The sequence below is a fragment of the Hemitrygon akajei genome, chromosome 3, assembly GCF_048418815.1.
Source record: "Hemitrygon akajei chromosome 3, sHemAka1.3, whole genome shotgun sequence".
Classification (NCBI taxonomy): Eukaryota; Metazoa; Chordata; class Chondrichthyes; order Myliobatiformes; family Dasyatidae; genus Hemitrygon; species Hemitrygon akajei.
Window position 1 is genome coordinate 35,992,135 of NC_133126.1, and position 19,269 is coordinate 36,011,403.

General features: G+C 37.4%; 1 protein-coding gene across 1 annotated transcript in view; it reads right to left on the reverse strand.

Moving 5' to 3' along the window:
• Positions 1-19,269, reverse strand: part of lrrc9 (leucine rich repeat containing 9) — a 100,723-nt gene that overhangs the window by 79,093 nt on the left and 2,361 nt on the right. Inside the window, exons 3-9 of the mRNA XM_073039558.1 lie at positions 18,543-18,761; positions 16,994-17,134; positions 16,487-16,550; positions 12,112-12,182; positions 8,235-8,417; positions 7,591-7,746; positions 1,285-1,502 (exon numbers count right to left, since the gene is read on the reverse strand). Coding sequence (XP_072895659.1) covers positions 1,285-1,502; positions 7,591-7,746; positions 8,235-8,417; positions 12,112-12,182; positions 16,487-16,550; positions 16,994-17,134; positions 18,543-18,761 — 1,052 coding nt within the window. The remainder of the gene's footprint in view (positions 1-1,284; positions 1,503-7,590; positions 7,747-8,234; positions 8,418-12,111; positions 12,183-16,486; positions 16,551-16,993; positions 17,135-18,542; positions 18,762-19,269) is intronic.

Here is a 19,269-nt window from a genome sequence, read left to right on the forward strand (position 1 = left end):
GCTGAAGGAAGTCAGTAGGTCAAGTAGCATCTGTAAAAATATATAACATTTAAAAATAAATGGAAAATAAATGATTTGCCAAAATTAAGAAGATAATAGAAAATATTTGATATTCAATCTGATATCATATGGAGAAATTATCAGTTTGATAATTTTTGAACAGAAATTGGAATAATTGAATGTAAAGCAAGTCTTAAGGTGCAACGACAGGGAAAATGAAATGAGAAAAAACAATAGGTGCAAGATAATAACAGAAGGCAATCTGAACAAAAGGTCAGTTTGCAGGAGGAAAATACAGAACTATTTCAGATTGCTAAAATAGTGGTTAATGTTAGAAATTGGAAGTGAAAATAATGAAAGTGCTTATTTCCTGAAATGGCTGAGCTTAAATTAAAGGCTAAATTATACCTAATAAATTGAGGGGTTGTTCCTGTGCTACCTCTTCCATTGCTGCTTCATCTTGGTGCACAGAAAGGAGGGCTGCTCCTGGTAGCAGTGGCATGAAAAATCCCCTTACTGTTGATGGGCACTTCTACAAAGGTACCCACTTCACTGCTCATGACTCTGATCTTATTCCATGTTAGATCCCAAACAGCCATCAATAACAAAAATGTTTTCCCAAGACAATTTTAGATTGAGATCCATCAGACAAATCACCCTCTTATTTTGCTATTTTGATTCCTCCTGTATATCATGCTACCCAAACATTCCACAGGTCTCTTTCCCATCATCCTTCTCAATCCTGAGAAGATAGGAGAGACTGCAGATGTGAGAATCTGGAGCAATTTGCTGAAAGAACTCAGCGGATCAAGCAGTTTTTGTGGGAGGAAAGGAACTGTTGATGGACCCATCTCTCAGCTCAAGGTCCCAATTACCCAGGGCCTTGACAATTTCCATACTCCACTCACCTATTATCTGATGTGCCAAAGTTTCCAAAGTATTTCTCAATCTCCAAATCCCTTCACATGTCAGCCTTGATCCTTGGCATGAAAGTCTGCATGATAGTTTTTCACCACCCAGTGCCTTCTTATAAGAATCTTCTTCACATGTCTCCAAACCTTAACTTAGCAATCTGAAAACTCTTAAGCACCCCACTTCTCCATTGCCAACAACATAGCACCAGTCTCAGATTCACCTCCCCTATCCTTACCTTAGCACAACACTCTGTCCCTGCTACATTACTTATCCAGTACATCCCTTTATAAGCATTATAAAATACTGTGTATTACTTTAGAAGTTAAACCACTTTCAGAATAAAGGTGCATCATAAATGATTTTACTCACTCTTCCATTGCTGTGTTCCAAAAAGTTAGCCTTTTTTTCAAAGCATCCAATTTTTGGGAAAATTTATTTTCTGAATTAGGATCTTCTGTATTTTTCTTAACAGAACTGTCACAGCCGTTAACCTCTTCCATTTCGACTGTACTCTTCAAGCCATTCAGAGAGGTTGGTACAGAATTTTGCATTTTGTTGACTTGGAGCATTGTCAATTCAGATTCTAGCTGTTTCAAGAATATTGGTTTGTTATCTATTTATTGCATTGGTTGACAAAATCTCTAACTGTTCTATAACTCGTTTAAAGCTGACTTTTAATGTCAACAGATGGACCCTTTGAGACACAAGAGACTACAGATATTGGATCCTGGAGCAAAAAACAAACTACTGGATCAACCCAGCAAATCAGGCAGCTTCTGTGGAGGAAAAGGAATAGTCAATGCTTCAGGTTGAGATCCTGCATCAAGATTCAGGTCCTGCTGCAGAGCCTTGACCCAAAACACTAACCCCCTTTTCCTCCACAGATGGTGGGTGAACTCTTGAACTTGATTCAAGGTGTAATTGACCATATCTTTGAAAAAAAAACACCAAGACATTGCAAGATATTAACCAATGATTACAGTATCATTAGAACTACAACTAATGAGCTATTTTGTACTTCACTATCGGTGCTAAAAAATAATTCTGGGACGGTATAGACTATGAGGACCAATGTATCAACCAGAAAGAATGTACAGCACTTTTACAATTGAGATAGCTGAAAGACACCAAGGATCTGAAATTGTTGAAATATCTGTCGAGATCATTAGGAATGGAGACCTAATGGATATAGATGAAAAATAATTTAAGCCTGCAAAAATAATACATGCTTAAATACAGCAATCAGACAACTGTGCAGAAAACTGTTTTTGGCTTTACTTTTACCTTTCATGATGATTCAGGTAAGTAAGGTCATGGTCAGGAAAGGAACAATGTGTGCCACATGCTAGTGAATAACAAAAACATTGTCAGAAGAGTTTTCTAGAACAACGTGCTGCATGCTGGTGAGCACAAGAACAACAGAAAAGATCGGATGAATCAGTGGCTGAAGAGATGAAGCTGGTGACAGGGACTTAGTTTCTTAAGAACTGATCTGAGGAAGGTAGGTCCTAAGCATGCAGAGTCTTTTACCCAGAGAGGACAGGGATCAATGTCATTATATGAGTGTTTGCTAGCATTGTTGAACGGTTTAAAACTAGAATGGCAGGGCTATGGGAACCTAAGCAGGGTGACAAGAGACAGAGAATGAAGGATAGAAATATAATAAAAACAAAGAATGCAAAAGCAGAAGCAGAGAAATCAAAAGCGTGAGCAAACAGAGTCACAGTACAAAAAGCATTTGATGATCATTAAGTATAAAAGGGCAAATCTAAAGGGTTTGTAGTTTAATGCTTGAAGCATTTGTAATATGGTCATCTTATAAACGGCTCACAATAAGATAAATGGATGTGATAATTTTTATAGAGGCATAGTTGCAAAGGAAATCAAAACTGGGGAACTTAATATTTGAGGATATTTGACTTTTAGGAAGGAAATTTGGAAAAGAAAAGGTGACAGATAGGACTCTTAATAAGTGTAGTTGTGAGAAACAATCTTGGCGCAGATTATGCTGACTATCTGATTGGAGGTAAAAGGTAGAAAGAAAAAAGATCAACTGTAGTTAATATTGTGTAGACCTTTGATCATGTTACACTCCAGGAAAGAATATACATCAACAAATAATAGGGGGGGGGATGTAAAACATAGCAGTGCCATAAATGTGGGTGGCTTTCATCTGTAAGATTTAATAACCAAGTTGGAAAGTGTAGCTATGAGAACAAATTCACAGAGTACATTTAGATTGTGTAACCCTCAGGCTCGCTCAGCTCGTGTTTGTCTAGGGCAGAGGTGGCCAACCTTTTACATTCCATGCGTCAATTTTTTCACACACGAGTTCAGATGTGATTTTTTTCATGCATGAGTTCTATATTAATATATTTTTACAAGAATTGTGGGGGTACGAGAGTTGTATGGCGCATCTGAACTCGTGCGTGAAAAAATTAGGCATGGAATGTAAAAGGTTGGCCACCCCTTGTCTAGGGAAACAGCCTTCGGCCCCACCAAACTGGGTAATCGCGTTTGTGTGGATGCTGTGTAATGTACCCCCAGTTACAAACCCACAATGCAAAATATCAGACCGTACACCATATGCAATTAAATGATTGAACTTTATGAATCTTAATATGAATATAGGGTTAGTAATGCAAATAAAAAAAGGGCCCAAGTCAAGTCAAAGTCACATTGCAGCTCACTCAGTGGTCCTTCTCCCACCATCAGTCTCCTCCGAGCATCGCCGACCTTTGGACCCTCAGATCCCAGTCCACACCATCCAGTGGTCTACCAGCTCTCTCTCTCTACACGTGCCTTCCCTCTTCATCTCTCCTCGACAAAAGTCCGTGAAAAAACATCTTTCCAGACTCACAAGACACAGCAACAATCTCTTTTTGGCTAACATGCATCCTGTTATCTCCTGTCATAACCCAAACATTGCTACTACAGTGAAACCGTTACCTCAGCAGTGAACATTACAAAGAAGCCATTAAATTAGCAGTGAAACCTTACAGTGCGTTACAATTGTTTTCTACATGAATATGTTATGGAGCCATTATAAAGGATAGATTATCTTTTAACTGGTAATGGATGATGAAGCATATTTAATGAAGAACTTCATAGCTAAAGATCTCTTTGGAAGTTGTGAACATAGCATGAAAGAATATTACAGTATATTCTGTTGTGAGTGAGAATCCTGGTTTGGTAATTAGGTTTAACTTACATTAGAGAAATTATAATGGAATGAAAAAGAAGAGTTGGCAGAAGAGGACTAGATAGATAGATTAGCAGGAAGGAAAGCAGGCAAACAGTGGCAGACACAAAGTACACTGCAGGTGCTGTGGTCAAAGCAACACATACAACATGCTGAAGGAACTCAGCAGGTGGGGCAGCATCTGTGGAAATGAGCAGTCAACGTTTCGGGCTGAGACCCTTCATCAGGACTGAAGAGGGAGGGGGCAAGGGCACTATAAAGAAGGTGGGAGGAGGGTGGGAAGGAGAAGGCTGGTAGGTGCCAGGTGAAAAACCAGTAAGAGGAAAGATCAAGGAGTTGGGGAGGGGAAAAAGGGAGGGTATAGGCAGGAAAGGTGAAGAAAGAATGTAAGGGGAAAGCACTATGTGTAGTAGAAGAAGGCAGAATCATGAGAGGTGATAGGCAGCTGGAGGAGGAGGCAGAGTGAAACTGGGAGGGGGAGGGAATTACCAGAAGTTGGAGAATTAAATGTTCATGCCAAACAGTGGCAGACATTTCAGGAGGAAATTCATGATACTCCACAAAAATACATCTCAGTCAAGAGGAAAGGTTATGAGGGAATGATGAACCAACCATGACTAAGCAAAAAAGTTAGCATACATATCAAGTTGAAAGAGAAAATGTTATGGAGGCTAAACAAACTGAAGATTGGGATAAATTCAGAATGCAACAAAGATAATAAAAATAAAATAAACTATGAGGAATAACGAGTGAGGAATATTAAAGTAGATTGTAAGCATATAAAATGGAAAAGAAAACAAGCCCATTAGAAGAATTAAGATGGGGAAATAAATATTGACAATAAAATACACGGCAAAGGAGTTAAACAAATGCTTTGCATCAGTCTTTGCAATGGAAAGTAGTAAAAACATCCCACTGGCACTGAGTGATGCTGGAAAGAAATTAAATGCAACAAAAAACAATCTTAAGCAAACTAATATGGTTTGTATCCTAGGATCCTAGACATTGCTAGTGAGATAATGGATGCATTACTAGTAAGCTTCCTAAAATCCTTAGGATTTTAGAGAAGTACCAAAGGATGAGGAAACTGCCAAGGGGAGATACAGGTGGTCCCTGTTTTTCGGAAGTTCACTTTACGACACCTTAATGTTACGAAAGACCTACATTAGTTACCTGTTTTTGCTAACAGAAGGTGTTTTCACTGTTACGAAAAAAGGCAGCGCGCGAACCAAGCAGCCAAGCTCCTCCCCCAGAACGGCATTCTAGCCGCCATTGCTTAAACACGTGCCTGTGAGCATCTGTGCTTTATGTCAATCTATTTTGTGCATCCGTTAGCAAGATGAGTTCTAAGGTATTAGAAAAGCCTAAAAGAGCTCTTAAGGGTGTTACACTTAGCGTAAAACTAGACGTAATTAAGTGTTTCGATCGTGGTGAATGAAGTAAGGACATAGTCTGCGTTTTGATCTTGCCTGCATCCACCATTTGCACTATTTATACGCAGACAGAAAGAATCTTGAAAGCTGCCGATGTTATTGTTGGTTCTGCTCGTAGCAAAGTGGTCTCTCTTAGTCGGCATCCAATAATGGATAAAATGGAAAGTCTGTTGCTTGAGTGGATTGATGGGTGTACAAAGCATGGTGTTCCATTAAGTTATCTTATATTTAAGGAGAAATCAGTCAGTCTTTTTAATAACCTGAAACAGAAAGCACTAGACAATGGTGATGGAAGTGTTATGAAAGTGGAATTTAAAGGTAGTCATGGGTGGTTTGATTGGTTTCTGAGGCGAGGGCAACTTCACAGCTTAAAATTTACTGGAGAGAGTGCTTCGGCTGATACTGAAGCTGCCAAAAAGTTCCCAGCAGAACTGAAGAAAATAATTACAGAAGAAGGTGGTTATTCATATAAGCAAGTGTTTAACTGTGACGAAACTGCAATTTATTGGAAAAAATTGCCAAGCACCCCAACCTCCGACGACTCAGCCTAACACACCATCATCAGTGCGCTCACTGTCTTCCCAAATCCGGTAAGTGAAACTACACTGTACATACATTATTTCTACTTTATATAGGCTGTGTGTTTTTATGTGTTATTTGGTATGATTTGGCAGCTTCATAGCTTAAAGGTTACTGGAGAGAGTGCTTCCAGTGAGACCGCTTCTGCTACGTAGTGAGATTTTCGCTACATTAGACAGTGCTGCAATGATTGCAGAAAAGTATTTCTACTTTATATAGGCTGTGTATTTATCATATCATTCCTACTTTTACTATATTGTACTGTTATTTTAAGTTTTATGTGTTATTTGGCATGATTTTGTAGGTTATTTTTGAGTCTGGGAACGCTCACAAATTTTTCCCATATTAATAAATGGTAATTGCTTATTCAGTTTATGACATTCCAGTTTACGAACTGCTTCATAGAAACGCTCTACCTTTGGATAGCGGGGGAACCCATAAAGTGAAGATAACTATAAGCATATTTTTGGAAAAATATTAGATAATTTTTAAGGAAGTAAAAGCATTTGAAATTCATAATCTAAGCAATGTCAACATGGCTTATAGAGAGGAAATCATATTTTACATTTTTAGAGTATTTCCAGAAAGATCAACCAGAGTGGATAGATGGGGAACAGCAGATGTATTGTATTTAGACTTCCAAGAGGCATTTTACAAGATGTCTCACAAAAGATTAAATTACAACTTAAGAGTATATGATGTTGATGATATAATATATAATCATGGATTGAGATTTGTCCAACATACTAAAAAAAAAATCAGGCAGCGACTATGGAGGGGAGTAAACACCTGATGTTTTGGGTAAAAACCCTGCATCAAACTAGAAAGGAAGGAGCCAGAAGCCAAAATAGGAGGTGGGGCAAGGGAAGGGGAAGGAGTAAGAAAGGTGGTGGTTGAAATTACCAGATGTTAGAGAAATCAATGTTCATGTCGTCAGATTGAGGGCTACTTAGACGGAATATGAGGTGTTGCTCCTCGAATCTGAATGACAGTACAGGAGACCATGGACAGTCTGAATGGGAAGTCAAATTGAAATAGTTAGCCACCAGAAGATCCCGCATCTTGTGGTGGACAGAGTGAAAATACTCGGCAAAGCGGTCCCCCAAACTGAAATATCAATTCATCTAGAACAACTGTTTGAAGCTCTGAATGGTGATGAGGGAGGAGGAGTAGGGGCAGGTGTAGTACTTCCCTCCTTATCTCTTCCCCTCTTCTCACTTTCTTCCTCTGGATTCTTCTCCCTTTCTTTACAATCCTGATGAAGGGCATCAACCTGAAACATCCACTGTTCATTTACCTTCATAGAAGTTGCCTGGCTTATGGATTTCCTCCAGCATTTTGTGTGTGTGGCTCTAGATTCCTAGAACCTTCAGAATCTACTGTTTTTATGAAAAAATATACCCTTTTGACTGAAGATTACATCCTTTTTAGATTGTAAACTATGATAATCAGTGTACTTACACCTTTTATGACAAAGTTGATGGTTTTTATTTGTTCCAAAGGTATTTCCTGCAAGTAACGTCGTTGTTTCTGCAGCTTTTCTATGATTTCAGCAAGTTGGTAATGGATAGTCTTTACACGCATGCTGTAATACATAGTCTTTTTCATCACTGTAGACTGTAAAGAAATTATTTAATTAAACCTTGCTTTAATTTTGATTCTAGTATTAAAATACTTAAGGGTGATATTTTATACTCTTTCATTTCATTATTTATATATTTTATTACATAGCTACATTTTAGAAATAGTGTAATTTTATGACTTAATTTGTTTCCCCTCCAAAAGAAGTCCTGCCTTTCTGAATCCCTCAATTACAAAAATTAAATTTCCTTATACAAACATACATTCTAATATGACAAGCAAATCAATGGAATATTGCCCTGTAGGAACTTGATGTTATGTTTCAGCAATACTATTTTTGCTCCTTTTCTGCAAAGTTTTACAGTTTAAGAATCTTTAGTGAAAAGGGCTGAATTCAAAATGCTTTGATGTGTTATACAGGTAACCCAGGAGACTCACTTACACCAATTTTGAAATGTTCTCATCTTTGACAACAGAAGTAAATTGATTACACACTGAGAACAAGTTATGCAAAAGTTACTTACCTCAGCAAACTCCTTGACTTGTTTACTGGAAACATCATAACTATCCAGTTTCACAAGATTTGGAATGTGATAAACTACATGTGTAATGTAGTTACAAAGAAGAGAGACAGGATTTGCTGGGTACTGTGGATCTTTTAGACTTAACTCTTGAAGCTCAGGTAATCTTGCTAAATTGGTGAGCTCCTGAACAGAAAAAAAGGAAACATTCAGGATGACTTAAACACTTTAGTATTGCCTTTAACAAAATAAAAACAGATGCCAGGGGAGGCCATATAGTCCCCGAACTTCCTCTGCCATTCAATGAGATCATAGTCAATCTTGGAACTCAAGGTCAATTACCTGCCTGATTTTCCTAACAAATTGATTTCCAAGTGTCTGAAAATATATCTATTTCAAACATGAATCTTCTGAAACTTTGAACAAACAAAATTCTACTCATCACATTTTTTAAATGGCTAAACCCTTATCCTAAGAACAAAACCTCTGATTTTAGATAGTCCACCCAGAGGCAATATACAATTATCATCCATCCAGTCAAGCCCTGAAAGAAACTTTTAAGTTCTAAAGCGATCAGCTGATCCTCTCCAGTGAATAGAGATTATATATTATTTCTTATCATTACAGTACCCCTATGGGATGTAAATTGTGTAATAATATTTAAATGCTAGTTATTTAATTTAAAAATATTCAATTTTCTTGTGCAAAATAAATTAGTTCTAAGCAATTTCCTGGTGTAAATTTGTATTTGTACTTACAGACAGTAACCAAAACTAAAATGAATGAAATTGAAAATCAGCTGGCATGTAAAACTTACTGTCGGTCCACTTTTTTCCCCTCCTTCCATTTCCTATTTGGCAGTAAAAGCCATTGTTATATCCATGACAGAGAGTCATTACTCCGACAAGCTTTTCTCAAACTAGTTCCAAACAAACTTCTTGCAAAAGTAGAGCTAATCTTCAAAATTACTGGGAAAGTGTTCAGCCTGCATTAACTGCATTCCAGAACTGGAAAGATATTCAGTCCCCATTAACAGACCTGCAAAATGCATTTACATTCATAGCTCAAAAGGTGGAGTTCTAAATGATCATCAACTCATTCACTGCAGCACAAGGTTGGGCTTTATTTCCCAAGACTAAGGTCCTCTGGTACATTAAGTATGGATGTCCAAAGTTTAATTCTTTATTTTAAAAAATCTGATCAAACTTGACTCATATGAGAAAAAAACAGACAAGATTCAGTCACTTTGTTAAAAAGTGGGATATGGGCTCAATTATCCTAAAAGGGATTCTTCAGCATTGACATGTATCTAGCCATAGAACCTAATGCAAAACCTTTTGTACAATATCAACCTGCCGCTTAAATAGCCACAGGCTTGGTATGTGTGACAATAAGAGATTTAGTGGCCATTGCATCAAACACAGGCAAATAAGACCAGCCAGCTGCACAACATGGATGAGTTGGGCTGAAGGGCCTGGCTCCCTGATGTACAACTATGACTCTAAAAAGACAACTTTATAGTTTAGATGATCATTTGACAGAATCCCATATAGGATTAGACAGAAAAATAATTCATTAGTTATTTTTAAAAACAGAATGGTAAGGGGAGGAAATGTATGACAGAAACACTTGTTTCTATTTGAAAATAAACATGTAATAACATCAACTGAACATAAAGAAGAGAGTTCAGATAATATTTTATTCAGGGAAGCATATCTCAGATATTGTAGCATTCTTCCAGTCCTACAATACAGTGCTAACATTGATGATGAACCCAATTCTTAAAGCAAAATGTTTGGCCCAAACACTCTATTGCCAATAATTGATCTATTATTACTTCTTTTTTAAAAAATCACATGAATAATTCTCAATATTTTGAAGAAATGGACACAATTACATTTAAACTCACAAGTACCCAGGACCTTCTAAGTGGAATAGTTCAAATAGATTTACTACAACATAAAAGAACCAAAAAAAACTTTGTAATAATGCCCAATTAATCTCAAAAGGTCATTCCATAACATTGCTTTTAAATTTATGCTATCACTGGGCAATATCTTCCAAGATCCATCCTGCTGTCAAGAAATTTGTTTTTTTGTGGCTGTACTACACTGCAATACATAGTAATAAAAATGATAAAATCCAGAAAGTATATATAAAGTATAAATCAAATAAGTGGTACAAAAAGAGAGGGAAACAATATTGAGGAAGTGTGTATAGGTTCATGGTCCATTCAGTAATCTGGTGGCAGAAGGGAAGAAGCTGTTCCTAAGAGGTAGGGTGTGTGTCTCTAGACTCATGTACCTCCTCCTTGATGGTAGCAATGAGAAGAGAGCTTGGCCTCGGTGATGGGGGGTCCTTAATGATGGATGCCACCTTTCTGAAGCATCACCTTTTGAAGTTTTCTTGGATGCAGGGAAGAATAGTGCCCATGATGGAGCTGACTGAGTTTACAACTTTTCTTCAGCTTTTTCTGATCCTTTGCAGTGACTCCTCCATACCAGACAGTGATCTAACCATTTAGAATGCTCTCCGCAGTACATCTGTAGAAATTTTGAATGTCTTTAATGACATACCAATTCTCCTCAACCTCCTAATGAAGTATAGCAACTGGTGTACCTTCTTTGTAATTGCATCAATATGTTGAGCCCAGGATAGATCGTCAGAGATATTGACGCCCAGGAATTTGAAACTGCTCACCCTTCCCACCTCTGATCCCTCGATGAAGATTGGTGTACATCTCCTCGACTTACTCTTCTTGGTTTTACTGACATTGAGTTGTTGCTGCATCACCACCCAACCAGCTGGTCTTTCTTGCTCCCGTATGCTTCCTCATCACCATCTGAAATTCTGCCAACAATAGTTGTGTTGTCAGTAAATTCATTGATAGCATTTGAACTGTGCCTAGCCACACAGTCGTAGATGTATAGAGAGTAGAGCAGTGGGCTAAGCATGCATCCTTGAGGAGTGCCAATGTTGATTGTCAGTGAAGAGGTGATGTTATTTCTGATCCACACTGACTGCGGTCTCCTGGTGAGGAAGTGAAGAATCCAGTTGCAGAGGGAAGTACAAAAGCCCAGGTTCTGGAGCTTTTTGATTAGAACTGCGGGTATGATCATGTTGAATGCTGAGCTGTAGTCAATGAACAGCTGCTAATGTAAGTATTACTATTGTCTAGGTTATCCATGACCAAGTGGACAGCCAGCGCAGCTTCTGTAGACATATGGCAGTGATAGGTACCCAACATGTTCGAGGCACCTCATAGGCATCCAGGTTCCTTAGAATGATCTGGCCAAAGGCACTGAATCCTGAGATCCTGTATATTTCCTGGCAACCTGTGGCTGATCACTGGTGTCAAAAGTATTTGAAGCAGTTTCAAATTTCTCTAATTGATATTTAAACTGGTATAAATAAAATTTATATATCTGAAAATTAACAATTAAAATACTTTAAAATATCAAAAAAATTAAAAATGAAAGTAATATAAAGAAAAAAGTACTTACCATCTCCCAAAGGGTCAATAACTTCCTTCAAGTCCCTCTCCTCTCCATATCAGTACTCTGCCACTAGAATCAGTAGTTTGACTATATTTGACTATACTATTAGTTTTTTTAAAATAAATATGACTTGCTCAGTACTTTGCAGAATTGGGAGACTCCCAGGAATAAAAGCAAACTATTTACCTATTGTAGGTGCCCCAATCCAATACGTGCTCTGTAAGTAAACTATTTTGTCCCAAGACAAGATTGATAGCTTTGATAGCTTGTTCAGCCAGAAAAATATTGACATGATTCCATACAAGTAGATCATACAATCAAATCCATTATTCTCATATAGACTGCTTTCAACATAAAACATAATTAAATTGTGAAATTTGTACCTTAAAGGAGCTTATTCTGTTCCCTGACAGATTGACCCATTTTAACTGAACATTGAAGTCCAAAGAGTTACCTGAAATTTAAAATATTGTTTTATGTAGTTTACATTAATTATTGCTTTGAAGCACATAAATTAAAATTAAATTTGACATTATAATAATGGATTTCATACACTAAAGAAAGAAAACCGCAAACCACACAATTATCTCACTAATGGAACAAAATCATGAAAATGCTACCATCCACAAGTCCCTGTTGAAGCCATACATTGGTAAATTGTTTCATTATTATCACATATACTGGGATACAGTGGAAAAAACCTGTCTTGCACATTGTTCATACCACTTAATTCATTACAACAGTGTGTTGAGGTAGTACAAAGTAAAGCAATAAGAATGCAGAATTAAGAAAGTGCAGAGCAGATAAACAATAAGGTGCAAAAGCATAAAGTAGATGATCTTAATAAAAAATTATTTAATAGTCTTATAACATCAGGGTAGAAGCTGTCCTTGAGGCAGGTGGTACGTGCCATTTGCCTGGTGGGAAGGGAGAAGAGAAAATGGCTAGGGTGAGTGGAATTTTTTGATTCTTCTGGCTGCTTTATTGAGGCAGGAAGAGGCCTCATTAAAGCAGAGTCAATGGAGGGAAGGCTGGTATGTGTGACGCTATGCCAAGCCATCATGCACCCAGATAGAATGCTTCCTATGGTGCATCAATTTAAAAAATGGTGAAAATCAAAGGGGGCATGCCCAATTCCTTATCAATGGTCTATTTGATGGGAAATATGCATGTATCTTCTTTTTGTTTTCCAGGCATCATCAGTGCTAGAAGTTATTGCCCTTGACGTGGTGAACTGCCTTCCTTTAAATCAAAGTACTTCTGGAATGTTGGAAAACAGAGGGTGTTTCAGGATTTTTAGACCCAGCTACAAAAAGAACAAATTACCGCTAAGGTTGAATGTTGTGCAGTGTAGAGGTGGTTTTCCTACATACCTGAAATGATTGTCTTATTTGTGGTAGAAGTTGCAGATTTTGGAGATGATGCCAAAGTGGCATTAATATTTGGAATAGTGGATGGGGTGCCAATCAAGTATACCAATCCCATTTACCAGCACTTGGCCCTTTGCCTGATGTGTCTTGGCAATTCTAATGTTTATCTAGATGCTTCCTACTGTTGTGAGAGTACTTGCCTCCAACAACTTCTCAGGCAGTGCATTTCAGACTTCAATCCTTACCAGTTGTTCATCAATACACCATAGGAAGCACCCTATCTGGATGCATCATGGCTTGATATGGCAACTGTTCTGCACGTGACTGCAAGAAACTGCAGAGAATTGTGGACATATGCAAGTAGCTCAGTACATCATATAAACCATACACTCATCATGGACTTGATACTTTGCACTGCCTCAGTAAAGAGGTCAGCCTGATCAAAGACCCCACCCAACCCTGATGATTCTCACTTCTCACCTCTCCCATCAGGCAGGAAATACAAAATCTTGAAAGGCCTCACAGACAGCTTCTACCCCACTATTATAAGACTATTAAATGGTTTCCAGTACAAAAAGAAAGAAAATTTACAAGAATATTACCAGGACTTGAGGACTTGTGTTATGGGGAAAAGTTGAATTGGTGAGGACTTTAATTCCTAGAGTATAGGAGTTATGCAAAATTATGAGGGGTATAGATAGGGTAAATGCAAGCAGACTTTTCCCAGTGAGGTTGGGCAAGACTAAAACAAGAGGTCATGGATTAAGGGTGAAAGGTTAAATGTTTAAGGCGAACACGAGGGGAACTTCTTCACTCAGAGGATGGTGAGAGTGTGAAATGAACTGCTAGCACAAGTGGTGGATGTGGGTTAGATTTCAATATTTAAGAGAAAATTGGATAGGTATATGGATGAGAGGGGTATGGTGGGCTATAGTCTGTGTGCAGGTCAATGGGACTAGGCAGAATGATAGTTTGGCATGAACTAGATGGGCTGAAGGAGTTGTTTCTGCACTGTAATGTTCTTTGACTGACTCTTGACCTCACAATTGACCTTGTTTTGATCTTGCACCTTACTGTTTACCTGCACAATACTTTCTCTGTAGCTGTTACACTTTATTCTGTATTCTGTTGTTTCAACCTCAATGGACTATGTAATAATTTGTTCTGTTTGAGTAGCATGCAAGACGAGCTATACTTCAGTACATGTGAGAATAATAAACCAATCCAATTCCATTCCAACCACCAAGAGAAATAAATGCATTGTCTCTATTAAATGTGTACCTTCTTATTTTTAAACAATAACTCCTTGTTCTAGATTCTTATCTATGATGGATCCACATGTTCATCCTATCACAACCACTCAGAACTAAGCATTTCCTTCAATCAAGTCTCCTCTCACTTTTCTGAACTCTGACAGGTATGCCAAACCTGTCCAATTTTCCACATAGGACAGCTATTTCCAGGTATTGTTGCAGCAATTTTATGAACTGCTTCCAATGTATTAAAACCCTTCTTTAAGATCAATACTGTGTACAACACCTTAGATGTGGTCTCAATCAGAGGTATAATTTCACTTTTATTGCTTTCAGCTCCCCTTGCAATAATTCTGTTAGGTTTCTTAATTATTTCTTGCCTCGTGATATTAGTCTTGTTCAAATCATGCACTGGGACTCCCAGATCCTTTGCATCTCAGGGACCTGTAATCTCTCACCATTTACATAAGGAGTATCTTTAATTTTTCCTTCCAAAATGGCTAATTTTCCTATATTGTATTCCATTCAATGAATCTATTCTTACTAGCTGAACAACTTTTCTTCTCAAATCTTTTTTTTAAAATTATTATTATTGTCCAAAATACAAGAGTACATCGAAGTAAGTAACACTTACAATGTCTCAAAAGAGAAAAAAAAACAATATTAAGGATTGAAAAATATGGTGCTGCATTCAGGTTAGGTCCTCAGAGATACTGACACCCAGGAACTGGAAACTGCTCACTCTCTCCACTTCTGATCAAAAGACTATAAGACATAGGAGCAGAATTAGGCCATTTAGCCCATCAAGTCTGCTCCGCCATTTCATCATGGCTGACCTATTTTTCCTCTCAGCCCCATTCTGCTGCCTTCTCCCCAGATCCTTCATGCCCTGACCAATCAAGCCCTGCCTTAAATATACATAAACACTTGGCCTCCACAGCTGCCTGTGACAAAGAATTCTACAGATTCACCAGTCTCTGGCTAATGGAATTCTTCTTCATCTCTGTTCTAAAAGGACACCCTTCTATCCTGAGGCTGTGTCCTCTGGTCTTAGACTCTCTCACCATAGGAAACATCCTCTCCATGAGAATGATCCCTCCATGAGAGTTGATTTGTATTCCTTTATCTTACCCTTTCTGAAAACCTTTGGTCTTACTGACATTGAGTGAAAAGTTGTTGCTGCACTTAACTGGTATATCCTGCTCCCATAAAAGCTGATTCCTGAAATTGCACCACCCAGGACACGCTCTTTTCTCATTTTTACTGTTGGGAAGAGAGTTTCAGAAGCCTGAACGCACACACTCAGTGATTCATGAACAGCTTCTTCGCCTCTGCCATCCGATTTCTAAATGGACATTGAACCCATGAACATTAACTATTTAATAAACATATATTGTTGTTGTTGTTACTTTTCACGCCCTGAGGCACTTCAGGCGGCATTTTTGCTGTTTCCGTAGCATTTGACTGTTTTTTTATTAAGCCAAATTGCTAGCTCAATGCTCAACCCAACACAGAGGAAAGTGGGCAAGGAGCCGGTGGGATTCGAACTCAGGACCAGTCACCTCAAAGTCTGGTGCGGATGACATTACAACACGGTCAATTTAATAGATATATACTTACCATAATTCAGTTTTTCTCTATATTATGTATTTCATTGTATTGCTGCCGTAAAGTTAACAAATTTCACAACATATGTCTGTGATATTAAACCTAATTCTGATTCAGATTATTGATCTGTAAATATGTTTCAGAAGCATGGAGTCAAGCAGAGTCATACAGCACCGAAATAGTCTCTTTGGTACTTATTGTCACCATCAAATACTTATCTCTACTAATCCCATTTACCAGCACCTGCTCCATCGCCATCTACATGCCAGCGTTTCAGTGCTCATCTAGAAACTTCTTAAATGCTATAAAAAGTACCTGCCTCCGCTACCCACTCAGGCAGTACATTCCAGATTCCCAACATCCTGTGGGTGAAAAATCTTACCCCCAACCTTAAACACATACCCTTAGTACATTTAAGTTGTAGTCCTGTAAGGATATCAGGAGATACCATGGCAAATCTTAACAAGCCAAAAAATTTTTAAATTGATCTCTATAAGTAATAAAAAGTTTTTGAAAATGATACTTACGAATCACATCAATTAAATTGCCAGCAAGATTCAACTCCTTTAAATTCTTTAGTGTATTTAATCTCTACAGTGAAAAAGTAAAAAAAATATAGTTTTATGCATGTTTATGGAGTTTTACTATCATGAAGTTTCTCTACTCTCAGTTTCCCCTCTCTCTCTCTGCCTCTTAATTATTGTGATATTAGCAAAATTCCATTTAAGCTTAAAACATAAAGCATGCACAAATCAGGCCATGTCCTCCTTATAACTTAGGGTAAAGGCAATGGAATTTTAAATAATCTTAAGTTGATGATGTGTGGAAGATTGTGAGTCAGCAACAAAGATTTCAAATGGTTTCTGAGAAAAGAATATTCTAAAAGTTAATTCCCAAAACTATTATTATATTAACAACATGGATCCTTCAAAAGAGGAAAAAAAATGCAACACTTAAACAAGCAAATCCAAAATGTTGAAATCAGTTAGGACAATCAAAAGAAAGAGTACTAAGAACTGAAAAGACATACTTACTTCTATGACATTAATTTTATTGTTGTTCAACCAAAGAACCTCCAACTTTGTTAGATTTTCCAGATTTTTAATCTTAGTGATTCCGTTACAATACAGGTAGAGTTTTTGAAGATTTGTACACAAATCTAATCCTTCAATATCCTAGAAAAATAAAGCTTTTTTTTAATCAATCCAATTTTTATACTAGTACAATACAAAGTTTGAAGTAAATTGATTATCATACTACATATATGTCACCATATACTACACTGAGATTCATTTCTAGTACGAATTCATGGCAGAACAACAAAATGCAATAGAAACAATGAAAAATAACATACGAAAGACAAACTGCTCAAATATTTTTAAAAAATAATACTCAATCATTCCTTAAGGTTGTCACAGCTGGGGGTAGTAACGAGGAGAAGCTCACACAACCTATTGAATCCTCCGAATGGCATGTGCCTCAAAAAGTCTCCGACAACCAAGTCCAGCTCCTGGCCTTCACATGTAGCTTAGCTACGAAGTCTGTTGGAACTGTTTCTACTGACAGTAAAAGGGGCAAAGGAAGGTTACTGGTGCCTTAAAACCAGTGGCTTCGGGCAAATGGGGCTTGTCATCTAGGAGAAGGAAGACACTGATCTCAAACCTCCACTGCCTTGCAGCTATACCCTGAAGGAAAAATCCAGAGCTGGAGTCCCTAAAGCAGTCCTACATTGAGTTCAATGCTGACTGGCAACTTCTGCAACACTGCTGATACTAAACTGTATTGATCTCTGCCATTCATCAGATACGTGGAGAGGGGGAGCTTGCTACATGGGCAACAGTTTGCTCTCCATATTGTTCTGCCCAGGCTTGCATATCTAGACCACTAGGATGCAATTTCCATGGTCAACTCTTGACTGACAGATGCCTCAGACAGACAATACACAATTGAAACAAAATGAAATTTTGAGATCCTCAGGTAGCTTTCCCAATTTTTAGCAATCGTTAAGTGATGAAACCTGGGCAAGAAATTTATTTTCTTATAGCGATACAATGCTCCCAAATTCAAAAGATTTTTCAAAATTGTAATGAGACTTTAATACTTGTGACTTCTACAACTAACTTTGCAACCAACTTTCAGCTGCTCCTAACTACATTTGACAGTATTGCCATTAGCAAGTCAATATATTTCAGGATTTGCTATGATCTTTTCTCTAGGTTATTTACTTGGTTTTTAATTACTCCTTTGGAAAAGCAAAAATTATGAAAATTCAAAATACATCAAACCAGAAGTAAGGAGGTTATAATGTAAGTTTACACAGAATGCTCTGTTATGGAAAGAGAATGCATTGTTCTGAAACTCTGAATGGTTAATTTGAATAAAAATTCTACTTTATTGATAATATACAACAGAAAATCAATAAGATTTAAAGGCCAGAAGAGCCATACAATATTGACTTAGTAGTATTTGACATATCAAACAAAGACATCTATTTATTTTTAAAAAAACAAGCCAGAGTCCTAACTCCTTTATAATTAGTACTTGAAGTACTCTGATTTTGTTTCAACAAAATATGCAACTCACCACTAAATGTGACTCCACAATCCACAGTTCAGAAAGCAAAGGGCACCCTTTCAAACCTTCAATCCGTCTGATATCCTGTTTTACTAGTGTAAGAATGACTAAATTTGGAAAGTTTTGGAGTCCCACCATTCGAGGATATCCTGAGAAAAACACTTCCAGTTCCTTGACACGTGGTCCTTCCTGATCAATCTTCTCAAATGATAGTCCATTACATGCACACTGACAAGTAAGAACAAATGTTAATTGGAGCAGAATGGAACTCACTACCATTTATTATCTTTCCACACCATTCTCTAATGAAGTTGTGTTTGTAAAAGCAAAGGCCAAATTAACAAAATCTTTCACCTATCCAAGGTATTTAACTTGAATTATTGCTCTTACAAGTCTATTTGTGCTCAAAGGAAATGCATCTTGCAGCATTCAAGCGCATCCAAGGATAACTTAATTAGAAACTATGATCCAAATCAGACAGTATTATACAAGAGAGACTATTATTGAACAGATGCCTATAGGGTAAGTAAAACGAGAGATATAATTCCACTAACAGGTAGTGCTAGTAAATAACAGGTATGGTGGGAACACAAATTCTCTCAATCACCAAATGGAGCAATACAACTCTGTTAGCAAAAATGTAACCAAAAATAATTGTTTAATCAAGCAATACTCAACCAAAAAAGAACTGAGTGTAAGCTTTGGTCTTGCAATCTTTCCAGCAATGAACAAACAA